General features: G+C 40.3%; 1 protein-coding gene across 3 annotated transcripts; it reads right to left on the bottom strand.

The window, feature by feature from the left end:
- Window positions 1–227: 227 nt before the first annotated feature.
- NELFA (negative elongation factor complex member A) lies at window positions 228–25,969 on the bottom strand. 3 transcript variants are annotated; one of them, XM_082759290.1, is made up of 12 exons: window positions 25,770–25,969; window positions 24,885–25,149; window positions 17,742–17,913; window positions 16,470–16,631; window positions 15,458–15,547; window positions 12,487–12,617; window positions 12,238–12,307; window positions 11,360–11,448; window positions 9,640–9,751; window positions 7,112–7,368; window positions 5,997–6,096; window positions 228–4,485 (listed from the first exon to the last, which is right to left on the bottom strand). In XM_082759290.1, the coding sequence occupies exons 2-12, from the start codon at window positions 25,134–25,136 to the stop codon at window positions 4,301–4,303; spliced, it is 1,620 nt and encodes a 539-aa protein (XP_082615416.1). In that variant the 5' UTR covers window positions 25,137–25,149; window positions 25,770–25,969; the 3' UTR covers window positions 228–4,300. The 3 variants fall into 3 exon arrangements, with proteins under 3 accessions (XP_082615416.1, XP_082615417.1, XP_082615415.1); XM_082759291.1 differs by having other exon boundaries at window positions 24,885–25,094; XM_082759289.1 differs by lacking the exon at window positions 25,770–25,969 and having other exon boundaries at window positions 24,885–25,488.
- Between the last annotated feature and the right edge of the window lie 1,156 nt (window positions 25,970–27,125).

Here is a 27,125-nt window from a genome sequence, read left to right as displayed (position 1 = left end):
ATTTTGATCACACCTCCTACTCACAAATATCCCAACCAGCTAAGCTAGCAGATGTCAACTTTGCCTCTGTAGATGCATTTCAAAGTTGACATTTTCATGTGACAAATCTAAAATGGATGCACATAATCATCATGTCATTTATTTGGTCTCAGGCTAGTGGTACTCATTAGCTCAACTGTCAGCATAATAAGCAGAAGTTAATTAAAAGAGTAATCAGTCCATTTCCTTAGAAAATCTAAATTTTTATTATACATACTGTATTACACTGAAAATACGTACCCAAAGACAGAATATTTTGAATTTACAACTGTACAAAAAAAACAATAGAAAACATACGGGCTATGCGATAGATGTAACAATTCACAAAATGACATTTCTCGTTAAAGGCACCAGATTCCCAGAGGGCTCTGGCTCAACATTTTTTAGTCTTTTTTTTTCCAGTCAGATCATACTATGAAAATATGATTCACTCTTCAATTGTATAATGTCAAAGTCTCACACTCCTTGCAACTAGACAAGCAATCTGCACTTTGACATGACTTAGTCAAATTACAATTTCACACAAAGGTGTCAAGCAACTACCAAAGGCTCCTCTCCATTGCATCCAGTATCCTATGGTATTTAACTGAAAGGTTAAGTGGCAAAGCTACCAGTGAGGAAACAAGTTAACCCACAGAGAAATCAAGTTAACCCACAGAATACTGGCCCAACACTAGAGTGTTAACCATACTAAGTCTGGACAGCTTTGTATGGAGATAACTACAGAGAACTAGAGCAGGAAAAGTGTTCTGTCTAGAAGGAAGAAGGAATCTGTAATCAGGACTCTTGCTCAGCATCCTCCTTGGGCTCGCCTTCATTAAAACAATTTCACTCTTTCTGGTCCTCATGGCACTCATGAAAGAAAAATGGAGCCTAAAGAAACCCGGACTTCGCTGTAGGGCAAGTTCTTAAAGAAGCCTGTGTATGCAGATGTGTTCTTTTCCCCATCCCCCTTTAAGAACTAAAAATTTGGACAGGAAATAAACACAAGCCACTTCCATTGCTATAAGCCATATTTCCACTCCTTGTGCCCTGACTTGCACATTGGACAGGTAGGTGCTTCTTTACATGCAAGGACAAGAGAAGCTGGGATATCCTGCCTTGCTGCGGTCCCGCAACACTTAAAGGTTGGGCTTCCTATTTCCTAAAGCTTCATGCTTGGGATGAGGGAAAGGACACAAACAGCTCTAAGAAGACTCTGAACTACTTCTCTGGTCAATTCGTTGGTACATCAGCAAATCATTCTAGAGGCAACAGATGTTTTTATTTAGTCTTGCAGCACACATTGAGCTTCACTGTACAGAACCCAGCTAACAATTAAATGACTGAATATTTAAGACAAAAAATATCAAGTTCCAGGGCCAGATTTTATTCTGTATGCAACAACTCCATTATACTGGAATTTAAGTGTTGATGTTGCCCTTTCTGAGTTGTCTGGCACGCTACTTTCAGGCCACAGGTTCACTGATTTCATTCTCTGAACCAAAGAGCTCCATGTAGTTACTTCTTACCGTATCATTTTAAGAACATTGCAAAAGCTTCCCTTTCTTTAAGCATTTAAAAAAACCTTTCTAGATTCACAGATCAAAGTTGAAATAATGCTATGGTGTTGAAGGTCATAAAGTCACTTTAAAAAATAAGTTATTTTGCAGTGTCATCTTCATCCTAATGACCTAACAGAATTAAAAATACTGTGTTTCTACTTAAAATTCCCATTTATTGCGTGACTGACTTCAAACAAACAGGCCTGGAGACCAACTTCGTTATGCAGCAAAGATTAGGCAGCAGCATGGTAGGCTTCCAACGCACTACCGCACTCGGATGACTCAAGTGCATCCTAGAAGGACTTCTGGAAGAGGAGAGGGACAGCTCTCCCCATCCCAACGCCACAGGTCTGAAACGCAGACTTGTGCGGACTGAAAGTTAGTGAGGTACCTCCATTAATCTCAAGTAAGCCAAAGGAGTCATCACACAGCAGCACTTTGTCACTACCAAACTGCAGAGTCTTGAAACAGCAATTTATAACAACAGTACATGCCCCTCAAGCCAGCCAATTTTCTAAAAGTCTTTTTTTTTTTTAATTGTATTTGGTACTTGCAGCTTCTCTAGCAAGCAGGAACAGTTAAGACAGAAGTATCATACATATTTACTTTACAGGAAACTGGTCATCACAAAAAAAAACTTTAAAAATCTGAATGCAGACAAGAAAAGGAATGTCACTTCCCTTGAAACCTTTCTTTTAAAAGATGAATCTTTTTATATTCTATTCCTAGCCCTTACTGTGTAACATAAAATAAGTTATAGCCATGAAAACGCATTTATACTGAACTCATCCTAAAAACTAAAACCCACTACTCATCCGCACCTGTCAGGCTGCTTTCTAGCTGCTTAAAGAAAAAAAACAATCAGAATCACAATCTACACTGCTTTTGAAATGGGCTAATAATGTGGAGAGCCCCCCTTGTGACAGTTATATGTGGAACCTAACTTTCACCCTAAAACATGCACAACACTCCATAATGGTAGCAGGTACCATCAAATAACTTGCCCACTACAGGAGCTAGAACATTTTGTGTATTTGCTCAAATATAGTTAAGAAATCTATAATTTTGGTCACATCTTAAAACGCCGTAGAATACAGATTCTCTTGTTACTTATGCTTTCCACATTCAGTTGGATAACAGGTTGAAAAACTAAAAATAAGAATGCAATAAAAATTCCCCAATATAAAATATTCTAAACAATCACCTAAACATCTTTGTTAGTATACAAGTACTTATGGGATTTGGTCTGCTTTCTTTTCAGAAAAGAGAAAAGCCTCATTTTGTCCTAAGAGTTCCACTTTAACAGAAACCTCTAAGTCAGCCCAAGGTACCCCCTCAGCATTAGAAAGCCATTAGGCTACTCGTTGTATGTTTTCCTTCTAAGCACCATTCCCAACTAAGCACAGCTCCACATACAAGTACTGAGAAACGAGGCATTTAATCCAAGTCTCCATCAAAGAATGAAAACAAGTCTCCAAACAATGAACCTTGAACTATGTACACAAACCCTCTCAATAAATGCAAGCTATAATTACACAAAGTCAGGTTAAACCAGTGGTGTGAAAACAGTCAAAGATAAAAATGTGCTTCTACTAGAAGGGGACAAGTATAAGGCACATTTATACGCCGGTATATTTGTAGCCACATTAGTGATTATAGTGATAACTGCACTGGTAAGAACCACAGCTATACTCATTCAAAGCTTTTTGGATCAGGGCTTGGTAATCAAGCAACTTATGACTGTTTAACCAAACAAACATACATTAATTAACACTGCCTCAAGACAAGTTTTGTTTTGCTAACCATCTTATTCATGTCAATCACTTGGAGGGGCATTTAAAAAAAGCAGCTGCAATCAGTCTTGAGATGTACTAGTTTTGTTTGCTCCCAGGCTGTTCAGAGGGCTTGCCATGCAAGAGCCACAGATCAACTTCTACCCTCAGACTTCCATGGCAAAGAACTATCACTCCCACACAGCAACAACCCACGGCTACTTTTCATTTTTCTGCCTAGGTTTACTATTTTTTTTCCCCAGAAAAGTTGTGATACTCAGTTTCTCTGGATCTCAAATAATGCCAAATATAGATTAAGTCGTGCTGGGCATGGACACTGACAATATAGCAAGTTAAAGCTGCTCAATCCCATCCTATGACCCAAGCATAAAGAGGCTAAACAGACAGACAGGGGGTACCATCAGCCACTAGACATTCGCAATATTTAGTTATACTGCAGCCGAATTACAAAACAACCAAGCATTGGCCTGTGGTGCTTTAAGTGTCTGTTCTTACAATGGAACCCACGTAGCCAGAGAAAATACTTTTTTACAATAAAGATCTGTGCCCTTGTTTAAATGGTAAACCGTGAATGACTGTGCAGTAGGTCTTCTCTTGTGGTACTCAGAAGTAAACTGCTCCCACCTGTCACCTTTCAGCTGTGATCTCCTCCTCCAGCATCTCAAACTGTAGGAAAACAAAACAAAAAGCCACCAACCACTTGCCCCCTAAGATCACCTTTCCTTTTACCGTATTAAAAAAAAAAAAAAGTTTGACATCATCTTCTTCTGCATTCACTGAGCCCAGTTAGGTCACAGAGCCACAACTTCTATGCTGGAGGGTAATAAGAAATGTACACATGAATGCCATTTTGTACAGTTAACATACTTTATGAGCTGGTTGACTCTAAGCTTGATTTGGTCCAGTCTGCTGCTGCTGCATCTCTTAGGAAACATTAGTTATAGGTTTGTACTTCTTGAATCTGGTCCATTCACCAGTAGCATAGTTCATTTCAAAGACTGTATCAACCAACATAGTGGTGCTGCCAGTGCCATCTGCCTTTGGTAAATCTTCTGTATGCTCGCTGAGTTTGATTTGAATGATGTCACCTTGCTCTTGGCAAGGATTCTCTGTGAAAACAAGAATAGAAACAAGTTATACATTGCAGCAACATGAAAAAGAGCACCTGATGGAGATTTAAATTCTCATGCCAGAAAAATCCAAACACAAACCTAATAGCAAGTAATGACACCACGGTATGTAGCCACACAGACTTTTTACGTTGCATACATCACAGACTGTATTTTAAGTACAACAAAAACAAACCTCAGAAGATGAGCAACCAAGGCTAAAGTAACTAGAAGAACAAACTAGAAAACAGCAACAGGGGGTCAGAGCAGGGGGGGCAGAAGCATGCCAATATCATGTCTGTCTGCCTTAAGAACTATAAGGGAAGCTTATATTTAGATAGGATTTGGTAAACCTGAACTACCAAAGTTGTTCTCTTTGGGATACATTTCACAGCTAAAAAGCTCATCAGTTTTCAGCATTTGTGGAGGCCCAAATAACTTCACTGAAATCACTCACCCGTAAGATTTTCCATTTCAGCACGAGTATTGAATGGTAAATGTCAAGCTATTGGGAACTGGCACTCAGGAACTCAAGAATATCACACTTGACAGATATTTATTCAAATTTCAAAAGGTGTTGACACCACTACTGTAGGATCTCCTATTATTATATACTTATGTATTTCACATAAACAGGTAACAGGTGCACACTTTCAAAAGTAATATTCTACCTTGCATTACAAAAAGATCGCTGCATGTATCAAAGTACATCCTGCCACTGCATTCTGAAGCAGCATCTAGCACTAAGAGCACCCTCATGAATGCAGAATATCTAAAACTTTCTTTAAGCCCAGTGATTACCACAGTAACTCTATCCTGGCCATCTTGAATAACACATTAATAACTACATTAATCCAAATGCACGAGCCACATTTAGGCTCCAGCACTCCAGTGATAAGAGGCATCAAATACCAGATTAGAAACCAGAGCTAGTGCAGATGAGAGTTCACTTAAGGATTCTTACACCCATTCTCATCTTACAGTTAGTAGTCTGCTGGGTAAAACAGCCTTCGTGCATCAAGGCCAGTATAGTACAAGACAGCTGATCCGTGATTCATAGCACCTGTAGCTACTCAGAGTGTCTGAGACAACAGCTGCTACATTTCTAACCCTCTGGAGCTCACGAAGAGGTTCTTACAATGCAACTGTTACCTTGAGTTGCCATGAAAGAAGGTTCATCCACCAGTCAGAAGACTAGGACACAGTGTTCATTGTTCTGACTGGCTGGCTTATTTCTCCTCAACTCTTGAGCACTGATACCGCATGTGTTCTGTTCTATGTTCTGTGTTTAGTGGCTGCTGGGACAGTTCAATTCTTATTGGACCAAAGGCCCAGAGACCTGTTTCCAGGTAGCCAGAACTTAAAAATACAGTTCAGAGTGAAACAGCGTCTAGCACATACACAGTATGCTAAAGCAAGACTCTTGCACTCACATACGTACATTCAGAAATGTTACGCTCTATTTCAGATTGGAGTGTTAAAAAGCAAAGCAATTTAGTCTCAATACATGCCTCTGGATCCTGCCATGAATCCAAGTATAAGAGCCTTCTCTGGCCTTGTAACTTTGTTTGCAGTCTTGAACATTTCCTGTGCAGCATACATTTGCTCCCTCTGTAACAGATACAATAAATATGAATTCCAGTGGGGAAAACACTGTATTAATACAGTGCCTTTTTGGCAAAAAGACAAGAAAAAGAATAAAGTAAATATTTGTATGTAGGCATAAAATAGACAAAATCCTTAACCTCAAACCTTGCTCTCTTTAATGCTTACTCCTAGCACTTGCAGCTACAACTGAATTCTGAGACAAACTGAGAAAAGAAGATTCTTTAAATAGTTACAGAAACAAGTGTTAAGAGTCTTGATGTTTACACTATCCATTCTGTATTATGACCTCAGGTTATTTTTTTTAAATGTTTCTTCTACAGTCCAAACAGCCTTGCTGTAATTTCAAAGAATTTTTTCAGTAGCACTGCTTTACTTTAAAAAAAGTCACGCAGCTTCTTAAAGTGCAGGTCCTGCAAGCTAGGCTTAAAGGCACACTTAGTGAAAGCTTCAAAGCAGTTGCATCTTGAATTGATTACCTGCTTAACTTGAAGCACACTCATAATATACAAACATACCAGCAATAAGAAGCTGCAGCACGTAAGTAATTGCTGTTTAGTTTCCTTCTTGCTCTCAGGCTTCAGAAGATGTGCAGTGGGGTGGTGGGAAAATACATCAAGGCTTTTGCCTTTATTCTGCTGGGACCTTCTCTCCTAACACTGCAACATGATCCCTTTTAGCAGCTTAACATATACTAGTGGCCATGCAACAGCTCTGCTGGAAATATGCCTTTCTCCCAAAATTCTTAGTGAAAAGGAACAAAATATTGTGTCACATAATAAGCAGCTGTAAATAAAGGCATCTGTAACATTGACACTGCACAACTAAAGCTGTGATTAACATGTTAATGAAGCCACAAAAATATTTTCATTATCTTTGGTTGCAGATAAGCAGCTTCAATCACTTCATGAACCTAAGGCCACGAACTGTCAACATATCCCTAAGACCAACAATAACAATTTGCATATTCTGATCTACATCAAAAGCAGCAGTTAAGAATGGCTTTTGTTTTTTTACTTACTGTAAGAGAGAGGCTTTTTTTCGGTGGTGGCTGTTGCTGAGTTTGAGGGGCCACTTGTGGTGCTTGTGCTGCAGGGGAAATGGCAGGAGGTGTGGTAGGTGTTAGGGGTGAGGTAGGTGTAGTTGCAGGAGGATTAGAGTTACTATTGTACATGGGTGTTCTTTGTTTGAATTGCGCAGGAAGAGTTGTGGTAGCATTTGGAGCTGCAGGCTCTTCGGTCTGCCTGTTAGTCTGCAAGGCCTCTCGTGCAGAGCCAGCTGTGAAGAACAAGCAGGATAACAAAAAAAAGTTATAATCCACAAACTGGTATCAGCAACACCAGTGGACTTTATAAAGAGATCTAAAAATTCCAATTTTTTCACTTTAGCACCATGACTCAATATGCTGCCTAATACCCATCTGAAAAATTGAAGAGCTGATGTTCCCTCCACTCATTTGTCTTCAATAATTAGACAACAGTGAGTAGCTTTCCAGTATGAATTACTCTGTATAGTACCAACATTTGTGTTTAATGGATATCAGTTATTAAACTGATCTACTTTTAACTTATATTGCTACAACAACTGTATGCTGACCCTAGCAAGATTATTGCTGTACTGTTATGTAAAAGCCAAAGACAAATTTATTTATTTTTTTAACCTAATGTAGCTTCCAAAGAAAGTGGTAATTTAGTCTCAGCCAGTAACAAATACTGAAAATACATAAATACTTCAACTGATCAGAGAATTAAATGCAGTCTCCAAAATAATTCACTTAAACACTAACTGCTAAGAAGGCCCAAGCCCCTCAATATTGAGGAGTCCTAATTCTGATTTTTTTTCCTCAAAGTTCATTTATTCACCTATACTTAACCATCCAGGGGAGTTACTATTCCAAACCTGACTGCAGCTGAAGGTAAGTTATACGATCAAGTCACTGTGATTTCACAGGTTACTGCACTGTCCAGCAGGCAGCTGATACTCAACGCATGCTCTGGACAATTTTTTTTTTTGCAGCTTTCTGACATAGACACGGCTACTTTAGTACTTTCCATGACTCTCACGAGGTTTAAGCTAACCAATTTTTACCACATTCACAACAGACTAAAATGCAAATACAGATCACAGCTCAGCTGATAACTTAGATCGAATTTTAGATATTTTTGAGGGGTCTACCATTTATTCATCTAGGCACAGATATAGCATCTGTCTTAGAAATATAGCTCTTACCCAGTAAGAAGTGGAACAGGACACTGGGTACTTGTACAAACATTGTAACAATTAGCTGCCTACTAGTTTTGTACAAATCTCTTAAGTTTTATTATAGGCTTCCTCTCATGTCAGAATAATTGACTTGCATAAAGTAACATATGTCAATTATGCAACCTCAGATCATATGAAACCAACTCCAAGAATCTTGTGTCTCTCATTAAGAAAAGAGTTTCATATTCCATGCCCATATGGAAAGCTAGATACCCCACGCTCCAGAAGAAAATAAAGTTAGAAAAAAAAAAAACAAGGAACAAAGAATTTTAAACTAGGCTTCTTCTGCTGTTGAATACATTGCCAACGCTCTGGAAAATAATACTAACTGCTGACAACACTGATGCGCTTTTGGCTGCGCTCCTTCCAGAGATGCCAATTTTCTGCCAGGGAGATTTGCATGGACCTTCAGAGAGATTCTCAACTGTTTCAGAGCCAAGTTAAACGATCAGTTTTTGCATAGACTTTTTCCTATTGTGACCAACACACCACAGCTCACATAAAGGCAAATGTTACAGCACCAGATATCAACAAGCACTTGTTAAAATAGTGCATTAGACTGCAACATCGATTCTCTGTAGCTACAAACTCAGGTAATGCATGACTGGGATTCATATCTGTTACTGCAAACTGATATGTTCCTTTAAGACTTTACATCCAGCAGGGAAGGAAAAGTAAAGGAAAGTGTGTAAAAATACAAGATGGAGAAACAAAGTATTGTACAAGAGTTTTGCTTTTTTTTTTTTTTTTTAATGCTGACAGTTTTCCAACATTGAAAGAAACGTAGCCCTTCTCCAAGTATGAGGGAGCTCAAGTATTAGCTACCAGACAAAGTAGAAGGATAAAGGAAAAGCCTATGTGAAAGCAAACATACATGTATATCTGCTTCTAGGAACACGCAACTCTTGAAAGCAGCTATCCATCTTGCAAATAGCATGCATATGGTTGCGTCTATATTGACTATATACTCTATCTTTGTGTACATTACTGGTATTTCTTTGGGAAAGAAAAAATTATATTTCCCACTATAGGAAAAGAAAAAATAACCAGTAAATTAAGTCAAGTAAGCAAAGCAGTCATTTTAAGACATAAAAAGAACATGCATTTTCTTTATTTGGTTAAGTACAGACATGTCATTTAACCTAAAGGCTGGGTCCTGCAGTGGATTTTTAGACTATGAAGGTCAGAGTTGAGGGACAGCATGTTTGTGAGAAGTTAGACAGTAAAACTATATAGAGTTAGAAGTATTAAGTTCCAATAGCAAAAAAAAAAAAAAGTATCTTTTACCTGGCTGTGTTTCAGAGCTTGGGATATATGAGGAAGATGGCACCACACTGGGAGTAGCAGGTAAATAACTTGTAGAAGGTAGTGCTGGCTCATTGTTCAATGAGCCAAGTTTCTGTAAAACAGAAAAGTGTTATGGCCATAATGCAGGTACTTATGTGCAGCTTTTCTATTTTAAATACAGCTTCAGAATTAGCACTGCTAGAATATTCATTATGGGAACTTAATTACGGACTCCTCTCTTAAGGTTCAAATGTCATACTTGCCCTAACTCCCTATATGAACTCTGTACATTAGAATTACCTTAGGAGGAAGAAAAGCAGCTTTTTTCTCTCATAATTCAGATCAAAGTTGCTTTCAAAAACACAGCTGAGCCAGAAAAAGGTACTATTGCGATGGAATATGTACTTTTGCAGAGTTGAGCTGCTGGAGTCAGAGATGCTAAAATTAACAACCTATCTTGTATGTTTTATTTTTTCTGAAGTAAAACTAAGATTTAAAAGACTCACAGGTATTCAGTTCTGTACACTGACACTGATTCTTACTAATATTTAGCACCAACTGACCCTACTCTCTATGGACAGAAGCCCTCAAACAGTGCTGTCAATGGAGTCTGTACTTGCAAACCAGGGAGTGCTTGCAGCCACCACAGCTCAGGCTGCACAGCAATGAGTGACCTCCAGCTGCCTTAAGGTCCTCTGCCCGGTTTCTTAGTTATGGACATGGAGAACAGGTATCTGAAAAAGCTGTATGGATACTATCTAAACATTTTCACAGTCTCACAAAAGCTATGTCCTGAGATACAATTAAAGAAAAGTAAAGCTGCACCAGTCTTCCTAATGCATCCTACCAGAAAGGATTAAAAGACCCACACCACTGACTATCACATTTTAACATTCGCTTCCCCCCCAAAAAAAAAAGTTAATCTACTGAAAAGGCAGACAGTAGAGAAAAAAAGTACTGTTAAGCAAAGGAGTGGCCATCTCTGAATTCTGTGGGTTTTAGGAAGAGGTTATAAGCCACGGGTACTTAGGACAGACAAATTCTGCTGTACTTCTCCTTCCTTTTAATAGAACCTAATGAATCTAGTTACAGATTGATCTGGAATCTGGAGACCTCAGAAGAAGCTGCCTTCTGAAGTAAGCAGCATTTTCACAATGTCACAAAGAAAATTGAGAAGAGAACCACTGAATAGTGCTAGCATATAAGTTCTCTTCCTCAATCCAGGAGCCCTAAGCTTTTTAAGGCTTTTTTCTTACTTAGCTATAGGTATTCAGTTATCCCTCCTAGGCATGGCCCAATGACAAGTACTCCTCGCTGTGTCTGTGCACACCATTCCACTGGGGTCAAAGGATGCAGAGGAAAACTTCCAGGTGCTCCCAACATGACTCTACCTTACCAGGTATTGGAAAGTTCCCTGAATCTGGGATGTCTGACAAGAGGCAGCAATCCTCAGTTACGTAAGAGCCATACTCTACCACAAACTTAAAAGAGCAACAAGAAAAATCAAAAGCTTCACCTTGATCCTGGTTTAAATCGTTTTTGAAGACAGTGGAGTAGAATTTTGAAATAATTATGTAAATATTTTGTTTTTAATATTGAGGTATCCTTCAACAGCTTAGAAAAATACCATTAGTGTTTTAGAATAACGTGCACCATGGTTTCCTCATCTTTACACTGCTATTTGGTTTTGGGGTAGGTTTTTTTGATGTTTTTTCTTTACCTGTGTAGACACAAGGCCAGCAGCATAGTCTGGAGTAGCATTTTCTACTACTGTTTCTTCTTTGGCTTGCTTTTCCACAACTTCTGTATCTATTACATAGAAACAGAAGTCAGTTCAAGAAAGTTTTCTTAAATAGTGAATTAGATTTAGTTTTAAACAAGAATATAAAACCAATTTTTTTCAGATTCTGCTAAACCATTCTTAAGAGGTACATGCTGAAAGGTTACAGCAATGAACATGAACTTCATACACAATTTAAAAAAAACAATAGTGGAAAGAACCACAACGTAAACACACATCAAGATAAGAGTAGCTAAGCAATTTGGCTGAACTAGCTAATTTTCTGATAGTAAAAACTATATATATATTTTTTTAATTGCAGTTATGATTTTATTCTGAGATTTTAGATGTTTCTGGAAACAAATACAAGGTTGTTCTGGGGGGAAGAAAAGTTGGCTACCCTATCTTCCTGATACTTAATGCACTATCACTTGAGTAAGAGTAGTATATGAGATATTCAATTCTTAAAATCCTATCCACAATTTTGGAAATAGAGATTTTTTCCAAGATTACTCTGAATTTCTTTCCATGGCTGTGCAACCAGTAGAAATAAATATATCAAAATCTGAGCGCAATTTCAGACCTGAAGCTAGTCTCACACCCATCTTTGTTGTTTAAAGCACAGGTTTTTAACAAGGCACATCGCATTATGATTAGTGGCACTGGGGGGAAAAAAAGTGGAATTCCTCCCTTCAGGATCTTTGTTGCCCTTTTTTCTTGGAAGCTTACCTAAAAATGAGTTTTAACAAATCAAGAATAAAATAGCACTATAAACCTAGATGTGATTTCTAAGTACATTAGCAGTGTTCTATACCAACCTAATGTCTTTCTTCTTCTCTTTGCTTCACGGCCAGCACCGACCATATCTAGCTCAGAAATATCTAAAAGCTGAAAAGTGCAGAGTAACAGTAAGTTATTAAGTTTTTGTCAATTTGTATCTAAACATTATCCTTATTTTTTTTTTCTTTAGCGTACCGATACTTGATTTAAAATAGCATTACAAACTCACTTCCAAACTGGGAGGAGATCTGAGTGGAATGCAAGCGACTGAGGAAGAGTTCACCTACCTTTACTCCTCTTTCTTTGCGCAGAGGTGTTCGTGAAGGAGGAATGGGAGTCCTGTTTCCAGAAGGGCTAAATACACTAGGTGCTGAAGTACTCCTGAAGGGAGCTTGTTTTGGTATTCCTTTGAGTGGTGCTTAAGGAAGATCAAAAAAGGCAGCAATTGAAATACTTGCTTCATTAGTTACATAGAACAATAATAAAGAGTTCTTCAGCTTTTTTCCCTTCTTAATAGCCCTCCACCCCCTTAACTTCAAAAGCTGCTAATGTGGAACTCTCTGCTAAATGTTTTTCAAAGGTCAGATTGGGCTTTACCCTTCAAACAAGGAGTAAGAGTCACTCCCTAGGCTAATGCTCACAATCCCAAAGCTTAATAAGTAATTTTTATTACAGTTACATGCCTTGAATGTTTTTCTTCACATTCTAAATGAAGTAAATCAAATAGGCTCACTGCTATCAAAATACACTTTCCAAACATACATTTATACTTTCCTTATCTACAAAGAACAAAATTCAAACACACAAAAAAGTATTAGGCATCGATGTTCTGAGTCTGACTATTGCCAAAGCCAGTCTTTGACTATTAAGATCTAGATACTTGGTAAGACTGTAGCTAATCAAATATTTTCGCCAGAGGTGGTTAAAATTCCTGTAACAAGTGCTCCTGCAAGCTTCTCTCTTTCCATTGAGCTTACCATTTACATTTACTAAGCAGTCTCAACATAGCACAGGCTGTATTGGCACTAAAGTGGTCAGAACATGGGACATGAAGGTGCTTGAACATTTCCAGAGAAGGACAATGAAGCTGGTGAGGGGTCTGGAGAAGAAGTCTTATAAGAAGTCCCTGAGGGAGCTGGGATTGTTCAGCCTGGAGGCTCAGGGGTGACCTTATCGCTCTCTACAGATACCTTAAAGGAAGCTGTAGCAAGGTATTCTTACATGCCTGGTGACAGGACGAGGGGAACAGGCTGAAGTTGCACCAGGGGAGGTTTAGGTTGGATATTTGGAAAAAATTCTTTACCAACAGGGTTGTTAGGCACGGGCTGCCCAGGGAAGTGGTTGAGTCACCATCCCTGGAGGTCTTTAAAAGACATTTAGGTGTAGAGCTCAGTGATATGGTTTAGTAGAAGACTTGTTAGTGTCAAGCCAGAGTTTGGACTAGGTGATCTTGGATGTCTCTTCCAACCTAGGTGGTTCTGTGAGAATCAGATCCATTTGTAGATGTTAAGATGTACAGAACATCATGAAAGAACCAAGGTTCATAATGCCTTGGTTGAATACTAGCTGTTTTGGTCCAAAGCCAGTTTTTGCATGATGACCAACCTTCCTACCTCTATTAACCACAGAACTTAATTGCCTACCCTTACACCTAAGAAGGCAGGAGAACTCCAGCAGCACATTGCAGCTGAAGGGGACACTGATACTCCCCCATCAAGGGTGCCACCACTCCAATGCAGAACATGGAGGCTGACCATCAACGCCGCACAGTTACTGTGCAAGACAGCACAGTCATAGGAGCCACACCTGGGGAGTTAAATAAGCTGCAGGGTAACCACCCTGGCTTCTTCCAGAGTGCTCCAAATCACCACTCTTATTAGAAGTGGCATTGATCCAATTCATATGTTAATGCTTGGTTCTCCCACAGAAGTAACTACACTTTGCACCTCTGAATATAAATGCATAAATGCAGCACTGGAACAGGCTCCTCAAGGAAGCAATCACAGCACCAAGCCTGCTGGAGTTCCAGAACCACTTGGACAATGCTCTCAAACATAATTGTGTTTTTGGGTGGTCCTGTTGGAGTCAGGAGTTGCACTGGAAACCCCAGCTGGTCCCATAACTGGTATTTCTAGAGGCCACCTGGCTTTAAAGGCCAAAAGACCACTTTATTTAATATTCAATGCCTGAAATAACAGTTAAAATAGAAAGTGTCATAGAACTAATGGTCAGTTTCTACACTGGTACAATTTTTAGTTCCAATTTCAGCTGCACTTCTTGCATCTGTGCAGGAAGTACAAATGTGGCTAAACACTTTGGTGCTCAAATCAAATACATTAAAATGCATCAAGAAGGTGCCTTGTTGTTTCTAGATGCCACAATGAGAAATTATTCAAGTTTTATACCTCAGCAACATACTGGTGGCCAGAAAAAAAAAAATCTAGCTGTGCAGTGATTTAGAGTGTTACTAATTTCAAACCCTCTTCTCGCTCTCAAACTTATAGAAAAAAATGGGGCAGTTAGGAACTCAGTGAACAGTTAAAACTTTCTTCAGTTTCGCATTGATTATTATACATCTTTTTCATGTATGTTAATTAGAAGGCATTGTGCATGCTTAGCTGCAGTAAGCAGTGTTCCACTAAAATACCGTGTTACTTAACGCTCAGAAAACAAGAATATCACAATGATTTGTTGGCTCTTAACTGAATGTTCCTTGCCCTTGCTTGGATCTGTTTGACTGAGATTTACCTGCAGTTTTCTTATCTCTTACATTTAAGCTAGCCTCCTTGGGAGTAATCACAAGTTATTCCATGCTCTACAGTTAAGAGTATTTTCCCCTCCCTTTATCTATGTGGGATTGTATGAATACAAGCTAGTCTCAATCTACTTCACAGTATTTCAGAGACCATAGCAGATTACTGTGATCCACTCACTCTGCTCCCTTTTGGAAGAACACGGCTTAGTCAGGAGTTATTCCTGGAATGATGCAAATCAAGTTCTTACTGAAGTCTATAAGCATGATCTATCTGCACATGTTTTAAATAAGCATGACAGATATTCCAGTGGTTTTTTTTAGATAGCAACTCTTGTTCTTTTTGAGAAAACTTGTTAAAAAAATTAAACTGCTGTAAAGAAAGGAAGGAGATAAGTGTTTTACTTCTCTATAAGTTTTTGTAGAAAACAGACTGTATTTTTACTCTTCAGCAAGTGTTATTTTATCAGATTTTCTTTCAGGGAAGTGATACAAGTGAGCCGTACTTGTTGTATCAATCTTTTTGACCAGTCCCCTGCCTTTGGCATGAAAAGGCACTCCTGCAGTCTTCTTGAGCTGTTGTGCAGTTTCTGTTGCTACAAAAAGAAAACAAAACCCAAAACTTCAGTTACTACAAAATCTGTGCTGGACAAATACAATTCTTGGCTTCTCATAAAATATTAACTAATATATTAAAGGGTGGGAATATCAAGAAGAAACGTGTTTTAACTAAAGGGGGCATTTATGTAAGTTACACAGTATTTGGCAAAATGCAGTCAATATGACTGCACAACTGACAAGATGGTCTAACCTGAAAATAAATGAGAACATACAATTAATTCAATAAAGATGTAAATAATTATAGAAAATTTCTTACAACATAAGATTTGTAGCTTTTTTTTTTTTATATAAAAAACAACAACTACTCAAGCCACAAGCAAGCAGGAATCAAACTGCAGCAATACAGCAGCAGGTGAAATAAACTAAGATCACTCAGATCAGCTACCATTACCTACATGCATACATACGTTGTCTTTTGTTAGTGAAAACCCTGTTGGCTTTCACCCATACATAAAAACATACTGAGCAAAAGAAAGCATTAATTAGCAGAGCAGCTCTTGCTCCCTGTTGCAGAAACATATGGCAAAATAAAACTGTCATACCAGTTTCATTTCAGGAGCTTTAACCAAAGCTATCCCTCACAAGTCCTCACAACTGACTTAAATATAGGAGAATATATCTGTGCTTTAAAAAGATACAGCTTTTTGTATCCCTTTTAAGTCTGAAGAGCATTCCAATCAAGAGTAACATTTTAATATAATCATGGCTAGAATGACTTGCACCTGCTCCCCCACACATGCCTGTTTATCAAGGGTGTGTGCATGGGGGGGAAAAAAGCTCTTATAACAGAAAATATTGCCATATATACCTTTACTGAAGAATAAAGCTAACAATGAATTTTCCTTTTATGATTTAACTTGTTACTCAGTGTTATAAACTAGCTGTAACACTACTTACACTTCTGCAAGAGTTCAGCTCGGAGAGTGGCACTTTTAGGTTTCCTTTTCAGCTGGAAGTGTTTCACTGGGGGAGTAAGTGGCCCAGCTAGTGTTGTCAAGGCATTTTTGTTTAAGTATTGGCATTCCAACGGCAACATAGCTGATGTTTCACATTCACTTACTGCATAAAGAGTTAACACAGTACACATGGGTATAAACATCTGATAGCTAATTACCAAACATTCTACTGCTTGACTCTACAGGTGTTTTAAGTTTTAGATTACTCAATTAAACACCAAGAGTAATTTAGCTCTAATTAAAACAATATATAGCCAGTTAATAAGGTGTTTTTTTCTTTTAACATTAGGTTCATAAGTGCTCTCATGTTAATTGCCTAGACAAATGATAGCAATTGTAAGTGAGCTACCATTGTTAGAGCAAAAAAATAATGATGGAATTCCCAGATTTTTCCTTTCTGTGTAGTTTTTGAAAACTACTGAACAGAAGTCAAAACCAAGAATGTGAACAGACAAATGATCATTTGTTTATAGTGGAAAAAAAAAGATGCTTCCACCTCCAAGGCATTCCAGTATTGTGATATTCCAATAATAACTCCAAGCCCATTTCTGATCATTGATGCCTAAGGGCTTTTTCAAATCAAACCCACTGAAGCAGGAGTGGCTTTGCGCCAGCATTTACAATGTTGTTTGAAGCAGAAACTGTGCAAGCGCCTGGGCCAGTATTACCAGCTACTGGACCATCCACAGCTAGTCAGACTGCAACTTAATGCTCCTTCCGACCAGTCCTTCCCTCAGCACTTATCATTTGTTGGCTAGATGAAAACTTGGGGCAGAGACACCCCACCTGTCCCACAAAGGTGTTGCAGAAACCTTTCTTATTGTTGTCCTTAGCACAACGTACAAGAGCACAGTGTTTAACAGCTTAGCTTATGAAGCTGCAGTAACTCAGTATTACCTGGCTGCACATACAGGCTGTCTACAGCGCTGGCGAAACAACATTAACTTGTATGTCGCCCTTCACAAACACCAAGGGACCCAGTGCAAGTTCTGATGATTTGTTAAGAGATAATTTAAGAGGTTACCATTCCTCAAATGTCACAGTTCCAGTATCATGCCAGGTCATGAACTGTGGCAGTTATGAGAGAAGACATACTGCTTGTCCCGATACCAACACTGTTAAGACAGTAGGGTAGCTTCACTCCCTGTGAAGAGAAAGGCTGTTCCTGAAAAAAGGTATCATATTTCTGTAGCTTTCTACAACAGACACTTACCTTTTTCTCTAAGCTCTCCTAAAATATCTTGAACATTGGGATTCTGTTCTTCAAGATCAAGGTTAAGGGAGCCAGTATCTGGAAAGGATTTTAAAATATCAGCTACCATTAAGACCCAGGGGTCTGAATCCAAGGTAGCGAGCTGGATAATTTCAGTCAGTGCCCCTTTCATCTAACAAAAAAAGAAAAAGAAAATCAGCCAATTGGAAGCAGTTTTAAACAGGTTGTAATTGGGTTAATTTTATATACATATATATTTAAAGACACTAGTATAAACATGCACAATGTTTTACTACTAGGGAAGGGAAGAGGGAGACTGCTTCAACACAGTTATACGTTAATTACAGAATGAAGCAAAGAATTAACCAAGATTTTTCTTAGTAAATACTGTATTTGGTCAATCTAACAAGTGCACTTTGAGCTTTTAGCAGCTCAAAGCTTCCTTCAGCACAGAACATTTTCACTAGAAACAGGCCACATTTTTACAGCACTGTCCCTGTACATTCTATGGCCCACTTACACACCCAGCGTACCCACAGATTACTACCAGTAATAACAATATTCAACTAGAACACAAATAAGAACAGGTGTCTAAGTTCAGATGAACCCCCCTTTGTGCTACAGAATAAAATAGCAGACAGGCTGTATCTACATCACACAAATGTAAGCTAAGTCCTCAAAATTTTAGTTAAGCTTGGGTCAAAAATTGTTTCATGCTAATAACATTTGTAATACCTGACAAAAACTATTACAGAAGCACACCCAGCCCTCTAATGCCGTGAGTAGTTCGGATTTTCCATTTACCCTAAACTTCTATAGAGAATTTTTTTTTTCCTTTTTAAAGCATCTATCTTGAAAAAGGGGAAAACGTAAAAATTAATGAAATATATAGTCATGGTAATTTTTTGAATTACTGATCATCATGTATGTTAGCATTATGAAATAGAATCTAGTGATTGCAGCTGGGATTTTACGGAGTGAATTGCTATTTCTTAAATTAGCTGGTTTAATTCATTAAATTTGCTTAATTCATTAAATTTCAGCTTAAAACTCTGAAATAAAGACCTAACACTTGTTTTTCTTCAGAAAACTGCTTATGTAAGCATTAAAAGTATTGGCTTCACAGAACTAAGATGATCGAGATGTAGTGCATTACCTATCAAGCCACAAACATCAGAATAAAGTCACTGAAAGTGTTTAGATAGACTATGTGTATGGTATCAGCATTACAGAACTGATGATCAAGTATAAGGAAATACTTGAATTTCGATTATTCACAGCTGATTGTGGCCCATTACAACGCCTACCTATTTCTGAACAGAGGGAGACAAGCAAAAGATATGCCTTCACCTTAATGCTGTATTTATTTCCCTTTATCTCAAGCTGGCCTTCTCTCCTATGAGGAGATCTAGTAAGTTTACTGTACTCATGTAACCCTAAGAAATGAACCTGAATTTTTGCTCTCCATTCCCCCCCTAAACCTTAGCAGTCAGAGATAGACAAACATTGTGTGGGTGAAGGGAACTGGGAAATGTCAATGTTAGTGCCCTCTCACTTTAGTCAGGTATAAAAAAAAGTTCTTTTAGAGGGCAGTTTGTCCTTTAACACAAAAAATGCAGATCAGTTTGTCCAGCTGCAAACCTAGTGGCTCCCGAAAGCTTCCAGCTCGATCAGCCCTCGGCGTGGCTCACTAGTCAGACATTAGAACCGGGAGAACAGCAGAGCAGAAAGTTGACACCACAACAGTCATTTGCCATTTTCAGCAGCACAATTGATTTGCTTTGGATTTAAGTGACTGCATAACCACGGCCTCACACTGGTCGGCGTGCTGGCAAATTTAGCCAACGCTTGCCCAAGGGAGAGGATCAGCTTCTAAGGCTCTAGCGTTGGGTGTCCTCCATGGCTCTTTTCTTTCTCAGTAAACATAAAAATCCCTCCCAACTCCACACAGATTTGTCAGTCTCTGTTCTAAGCCTACACTGCCTGTCACAAGTTGTTTCCCCTGCAGCAGATGAACATGGGTGTGAATACTACCCCAAGTCCTGTATTCTCATATCTGTCCCCTAAGGATTCAGGGCTGCTTTACACAAAACACCTGAAAATTCAAACCAGGCAAGGACAGCTGCTGAAGCTGTGATTAATTTCTAACTTGCTCACCAGCTTTTATCTGGGCACCACAGATACGCAGATAAATGCATAGAATGCAGTTTTTCCATTAAAAACTCAGACAATAGTTGGAAGAAAGATGTCTCCTGTACCCTCCTAATTTAGCCTTCGTATCTACTCCACCGAACTCACTCTCACGCCAAAAATTCAGAGCTCCATCCTGTACGACACACGTTCCTATGGCACTGCTGTCCAGGCAAGTTACATCCAAGTTACTGCCCTTGGGACAGCCCGAGCTCAGGCCACTTACTGCACCACAACCTGATGCTTGGCATGATTTTGGTTTCTTCGAGGAAGGAGCCCAGGAAGAATTTGTTCACCTAGCACTGGACAAGTGACATTATCACATAGCCTTGCAGCAGATGGTAACAGAACAGCCCCTGCCACACACAGGCAAGTGAAGGACTCTGCACCGTGCACTGTGAGCGACCCAGAGACCTTGCCTCAACACAGGTTTGCTTTTGACAAGCCTGGATTTGAGCTTTGCTGCAGGTTTGCCTCCAAGCTGCAATTTAAATACACATTCCCAATTTGCTGTTCAACTGGTAGCCAGAAAAAAAAACAAAACCTTTTGTTGTCTGAGAATGCATGAAATGCAGTTTAGCAATAGAGAATCCTAGGTATGTTTTTTTTCTCCCCCATTACTTTTCAGCACAGCCATAATCCCAAAGTTGTAATTGAGTAAGATTTTAACACTGGATAGGCTCCACCACTGTCCTGTTAGGCATGAATGTCAAGATCAGATGCAACATGCTCAGGCACTTCTCTCATCTAAAACTCAGGGATCTTAAGTATTTTTCTCAGCCTGCTGGCATAGGACGTGAGGAGAAACATACCAAGAAAGGATCAGGCAGGATGCAAAAAGCCCAGGAACAGAGACAAAGGGAGATTAATAACGGCTGTGCAGGAAGAGCATAGGAACAGCACTGTGGGAATGGGTGAAGAGAGGAAACATTACTAGAAATGCGCCAAGTCACAGCTCCAGCAAGGCTTCTTGCAAAGCATTCCCACTAATTTGCTTGCTATTAGGCCTAAATTAACACGGGACTATGCCTTTAAACAACTGCACCAACAGCTGGCTAACAAAGCCTATCAAGCTCTAATCTTTCAGGGGCCACAGGTCATATTTAATAAGTACCTGTGCAATTACAGAGCATTTTCATTAAGCTAAAAGCACTGGATGGGAAGCACAGCATTAATATTTATGTGCTACAAAACTAGGACGGATCAAATCACACTCCTGCATATGTATTATTTTAATGACGACAAAGTGTATAGTGGCCAGGAGTAATATTAGATTAAAATACATATTGCAGCTCAGAAAAATGGACCTTAAATGTGGGACAGAAAGCTGCATAGCAGCCTGGCTGTTCTGAACAGGGAAAAGTGAGTGCCAGGCACCTGCTTATGCCTTTGCACTAGTGCCCCACAATTCTCACTTGTGTGGATAGGGGACTCCTGGTTCATACAAGCAAGCAAAAACCAGATTTTTTGCTCTCTTCTGCACAGCTCCTGTCACAGAAGGGCAGGCAGTGCCTTACTTTCAAGCTGCTTTCACAGAGCACAGAAGCACCCACTCCTCATTTCAGACCTGACTGGAACATCAGTCTAACCCTGAACAAATAAATGAAACTCTGGCACAAAACAAAAAAACCTTGCTGTCATGGATGTGAACTGGGCGAAAAGGAATATAATATGCAAAATAAACAGAAGTAGCTGCCAACATCACCACTGAAACCCTGGTCACCACTATGCTGAGCATTAGGCATTATTTCAGACAAGCATAATCATCTAGAAAGAGTTTAGCAGAAAAAAGCTGGGAGGCAGGGAGATTTGGGAGTTCACAAACTCTGCCCATAGAATTACAGCAGGAAAGGATGTTTTTGATAACTGCCTACAAAACACACTTAACTATTAAAATGAAAATGGGAGCCAATTATCCTTATTAGTCAGCGGGAACAAACAAGCTGTAATGAGGTTCACAGCATGATAAAAATTTAGGTTTATTACTTATCCCACAGGAGTATTACAAGGATTAAGTCACTAATATATACACAATATTTAGAGCAGGGAATGAAAACATATAGTACCAAACTGCAGGATATTGCATTTGAGAAGAAACATAACACTTCAGCAAAGGTCTGAGCTCTCCTGAAAGCTCATTGAAGATTTGCTTGTCTAGACTGCAGCCTTCACAGAGATTTAGAAAGGACAAGCAGCCAATTAAATCCCTTCTAAACCAAGTAATGCCACACTTCTCTTGATTACCACATCAATTTTTACTCAGATGTCTGCCTCCAAATGGTTTCCATGCTATTCTGTGCCAGTTAAAACGCTATAATAAAGAGAACAAAAAAAAAGGTTTTGAGGAGAACTAAGTTCAATCTGTTATCTAGAGAGGGAAGTATCATTTAACATGACCAGAAGTATATCCTGCATCCTCTATCAAGATCCTCAAAGCTTTACAAAGCTGATGTAACATTTTCTAATACTATTTTAAGTTTCCAAATGCCAGCTCAGTGCTCCTCACACGCGATCTATAGACTGGGCACATGGTATGGAAAACACGCATATTACTTCCCAAAGAGACTAGTAAAATAACTTCATAGTCAAGTTAAATCACTTTCAGATACTGGAATGATTTCCAAATGAAGAATTTCACTTCCAGACAGCCAGCTACAGGTATGCCAGTTAAAACAGCCCTAACACTGACAGTAAGCTATGTAAATAGGTTTTATGAAGACTTGTTATCAAACTCATCACACGGGTGTCTGATAAGACATCCCCTTCAGTCAGCAGCTTGGCTCCACCAGCTATTATTATTATTATTTTTTTTAAAGTCATTTATAGAAGGAAGACTATAATGATAATAGCAGAGCTACTAACAATGTTAAATGTGTCTGCCTCCTTGGTTTTTCATTTTTAAAAAGAGGGCTTTTTAAGCTCTTCCTCTCAGTAAAGAATCATGTTCCCTCCAAATAATTAAAACATTACAGGTACTTTGTAAAGGGCTGAAGATACAGTAAATCCCTTGATTGACTTGATTACATCTTGATCAAGCATGCTCTGTTTACCATGAAAAGATTAAATTTATGATTGACTTCACAAACAAAGAAGTGGAAAATCTCACAGCATCTTTTGTTTCAGCAGAAACAAGAGCTTTATATTTGGAACACAACTAATCACTGTAATTATCTATAAAAAGGAACGGCAACTGACTTGTTCTTATTTAGATACACTTCATCTCCATGGTTAACTACAGCACAAATCAAGTGCAGTTGCTGGCTACCTGGTCCTTAATTTTAATCAATTTAAAGACAGTTTTTATGCATCCAGTGAACACACAGGGCACTTCAACAAATTATTTTAGTTTGCTTCAATGTTGCTCCCTCAGAGAGCTGGCATTTGACTTATTTATGAAGGAATTTTACAAAGCATAGGGACCTTTCTCTTAGGCCTAAAAACCACCACTAATTTGTTGGCTTTTTTCTGCACACTGCAATACTTATTTCTTCCAAGCTCCTTGGATTTTCACACTACTTCATAAGAATCTTGCACACCCAACAGTTCATGTGAGCCTATGGAGTTCCCTATCCCTCTCTTCCTGGCCTAGGTTATTTTGTTTGTCCAAAACACCACTGCATCTGTCACGTACAAGTAAGACAGCTTGTGTTCTGGACAGGCACTAAGCATAAATATCATATTAAAAAAAAAAAACACACAACTTTTTTGCTCAGTGTTCCATTTTTTTTTTTTTTATTTTTTTTTTTTTAAAGTGACTGCATTTACACGTCACTACAAAGATCCACACAAACATACAGCACATGTAGGGGTCTGTCTTGCCACAAACTACTGCTTACGCTTCATGTCTGTGCATTTGCAGCTTAGAAGTACACCAAATGCAATAATCAGAATTAAGTAGTCTCTCCACACCCTGTCTAGTACACATGTATGTAAAGTCTAAGCAGCTGTGTCCCACACGAGAGACTGGTGCAAGCAGAGCTGAGGTGCAGATTAACCGTGCACCATCTCCATAATTGTTATGGGAAACTATACCACAGATGGCACAAGTAGGATAGGAATTCCTTAAACCTGACTGATTCACGTTAAGCTTCCTCAGTTACTCCTCAGCTGTTGCCCCAAACACCAGCAGCTGCCTGCTGGTAGGAACAAGCCAGGTGCAGATGAAGTATGGTCCAGGGCCAAGCAAATAAGAGATCTTCTGGACCTACAGTGCCAGCTCTGGCTTCAGCCAGCCAGCTTATTAGCCGGGGTAGGAGAGCAAAAGGAAAAGCACCAGCTGTTCTCAGAAAGGTAAAAAAGCAAAAACAGCAGTGTTCCCCTCAACTATTATGTGAGTGCAAGAAGGTGGTGAAAAAAACACTCTGCTCATCACAGACCCTAAATGTCCCATCCCCAAAGTTTCAGCACTTGCTGCTGTCCTTCCTAAACCCCAGATGTTTAGCTCAGGACACCTACACAGCTGCCAGTGCTAAGGAAGGCGTTCAGGAAGCCTAACGCACACCGCTGCTCCTTCCCCTCACCCTGGAACAGGCTCAGAAAAGCCCTCTCCTCCAGAGCAGCGCCAGAAGCATACAAACTGCCCCAAAACACAGCCTGTGCAGAGGTGAGAGAGAGGTTTTGGGCAGAAAATTGCTTCCAGGAGCCCAGGGCTGCGGGACAGGGGGGCAGCGACGCCTGAGGTGCGCTACCGCCCTGTTCAAGCGAAACCCGAGCGCTTCTCCTCACCCCACAGCCCCCTGCCCTGCAGGCCTCACTGAGGCCTCCTTTCCCCCCTCTTTTCTCCACAGAAAAACACCGAGGAGAGTCCCCCCGTGCCCCCCTCCGCGGCCACCTACCCTCGAGGAGGCATTTAACACAAATTTATGAAGAAAAAGACGCGTAGGGGGGAGGCAGTACAAGCGCTGCCGCCCCCCCCCCCTCTATCTCCCCTCACGCCCCCCCCGGGGCTCTCACCTCATCCACCGCCCGGCGGGGCAGGTGCAGCATCCCCAGCAGCAGCTTGAGCTTGACGGCCGAGGAGAGGCCGTGGAAGCAGAGGCGGATGTTGTCGATGACGGAGGCCGTGAGGAGCGAGGCGATGCTCGGCGGCGCCCATAGCTCGTCCGTGGAGCCCAGCTTGTTGTGCAGCCACAGGCCGGTGTCGCTCTCCCGCATCGACGCCATCTTGGGAGCGGGGCGAAAAAAGAGGGGGTTCTCCACCGGCATCTTACGGGGACACCTAAAGGGAGGGGGAGGGGACGGGGGGTGAGGACCCCTGCGGGTCGCAGCCGCGTTCGTAACCCAAAATGGCGGCGCCCTGAGAGGCCGGGCTCTAGGGATAGGCGGAGGGGCTGCCGTAACCTAAAATGGCGGCGCCCAATGCGGGGGAACGGAGGGAGGCTGCTCGCGGCTCGCTCTCGGGTGCAAAATGGCGCCCGCCACGGGCATGGCTGCCGTAACGCAAGATGGCGCCGGGCGGCCCCGGCTCGTTGCGCCTCGCGGTTTTCCTCAGCGGCTCCGGCAGCCGGGAGCGGGGTGCCCGATCCCCGCGGCTCGCTCCGAGGCAGAAGCCGGCCCCTCAGCGGCTCGGTGTCCTTCTCTCGGAGGGAGAAGGGCTGAAGGCCCCGCTGCGAGCCCGCCCTTCGCTCCCTGGGGCTGGGCTGGGCCGGCCCCCCCGGCGCAGCGAGGGGAGGCGGAGGTGGCACCAAGTCTCCTTCCCTCATGTCCTCCCTCCCGCCTCACAAAAGGCCCACATCAGCTTTGCCCCTACTGAAAACACACCCCATGCCCCCCACCCGGCACCCCGCGTCGCCTATTAACGTCTAATTAAAGGTTAATAACATCTTAAAGCGCACCCACCGCCCTCATTTCTGGCTTCCTCATCGCTCCCCTCCTTCTGTCAGCCGCTTTGGCTTTCTTTTTACCTCAGCCGGCTAGCACGGCGTGCCAGCGTGGTTGCTGGATGATGAAACTTCCCTGTAAGGCTGTCATTTGACAGAAGTGGAGTTGAGTGCCTTTTTCATCGTTTTCCCCTGAGATTTTAGTGCTGGGATGTAGGAGGTTACCTCTGCCTGATAGACTAGCGGTAGCTACTCACATTGGGGGTTATTAGGCGTACGTTCATATTCCCTTGTGGTTCAGCTCATTGTTATTTAAATATGAAAAATTAATCAATTGCCTAAATCCCAGAAGACTTAAGAGTTATTTGAGTGTAGCATAAACGGTTCATTTTAGTGTCTTTCTAGCTGAAGATAAAGCAAAGGAGCTGTAGAAGTGCACAGCAAATTCACTTTTCTCCATTTTAAGCTTGTGAATGAAAATGCTTTCTTTGCAACTTTCTTCCCCTAAAGGAGGCTGTTTACAACCTGACTTCTCTAGGAAAGCAGAGCAGTTGTTGCTGTGGCTCTTTTATATTTCCTCAATGCTGTTACAGAGTAGGTTATTACTTTGTTCTCATTGCAGCTCTTGGTCTTGGCTGCTCAGGGTCTATGTTACCCTGATTTTTATCAGTGTGGAAGTGTTTTAGAGCAAAAAGTTCTATGTGAATGAATTATATATGAGTACAATAAGATTTATTTATTTATTTATTTTATTTCAGGACCAATCATTGAAAATGTGTGCACATAACATGCTTTTTTTTTTTTTTTTTTTTTTTTTTTTTTTTTTTTTTAACAAATCTTTAATGGAATAGTATTAGTTTAGACATATAAATAACATGTAACCATCACTAGTAACCTTTACTATCCATTAATTACACCCAGTTGTTTAAAGGAGACATCAGTATTCTTAAAATTTATGCATCTGCTTAACCATAGTGCAAAATCCGATTGAGGTCACTGACACTGTTGCATAGCAGGAGAATGAGTGTTGGGGTGCAGGTTACCTGGGGTGGTGAGCGTGTGTTCCTATAGTTTGTGTAGTGTCTCACAAAATCAGGTCTGATTATAGGTAAGGTTATACATTCTGCTGTGAGAAAGCATTCTGAAAGTAAAAACTGCAAAGTGGCACAATGGTGGCGGAATTCCCCAAATCTGCCAGTGAGGCATAATTTTAATAGCTCATCCTTAATTCTGCCTTTAAAAAAAAAAAAAAAAAAAAAAAAAAAAAAAAAAAAAGCTTTTGAAAATGTATAATCTGTGAGAGACTGTACAGCCATTTTACAGTTGTCTTCAAGCAGTAGTTAACACAAATGTTTTTTAAGCTCCAGACCTTGAC

This window comes from Aythya marila (genome assembly GCF_965140915.1).
Source record: "Aythya marila genome assembly, chromosome: 4".
Taxonomy (NCBI): Eukaryota; Metazoa; Chordata; class Aves; order Anseriformes; family Anatidae; genus Aythya; species Aythya marila.
The sequence above is the reverse complement of the archived record's forward strand: the minus strand, read 5'-3'. Positions and strand labels throughout refer to the sequence as shown.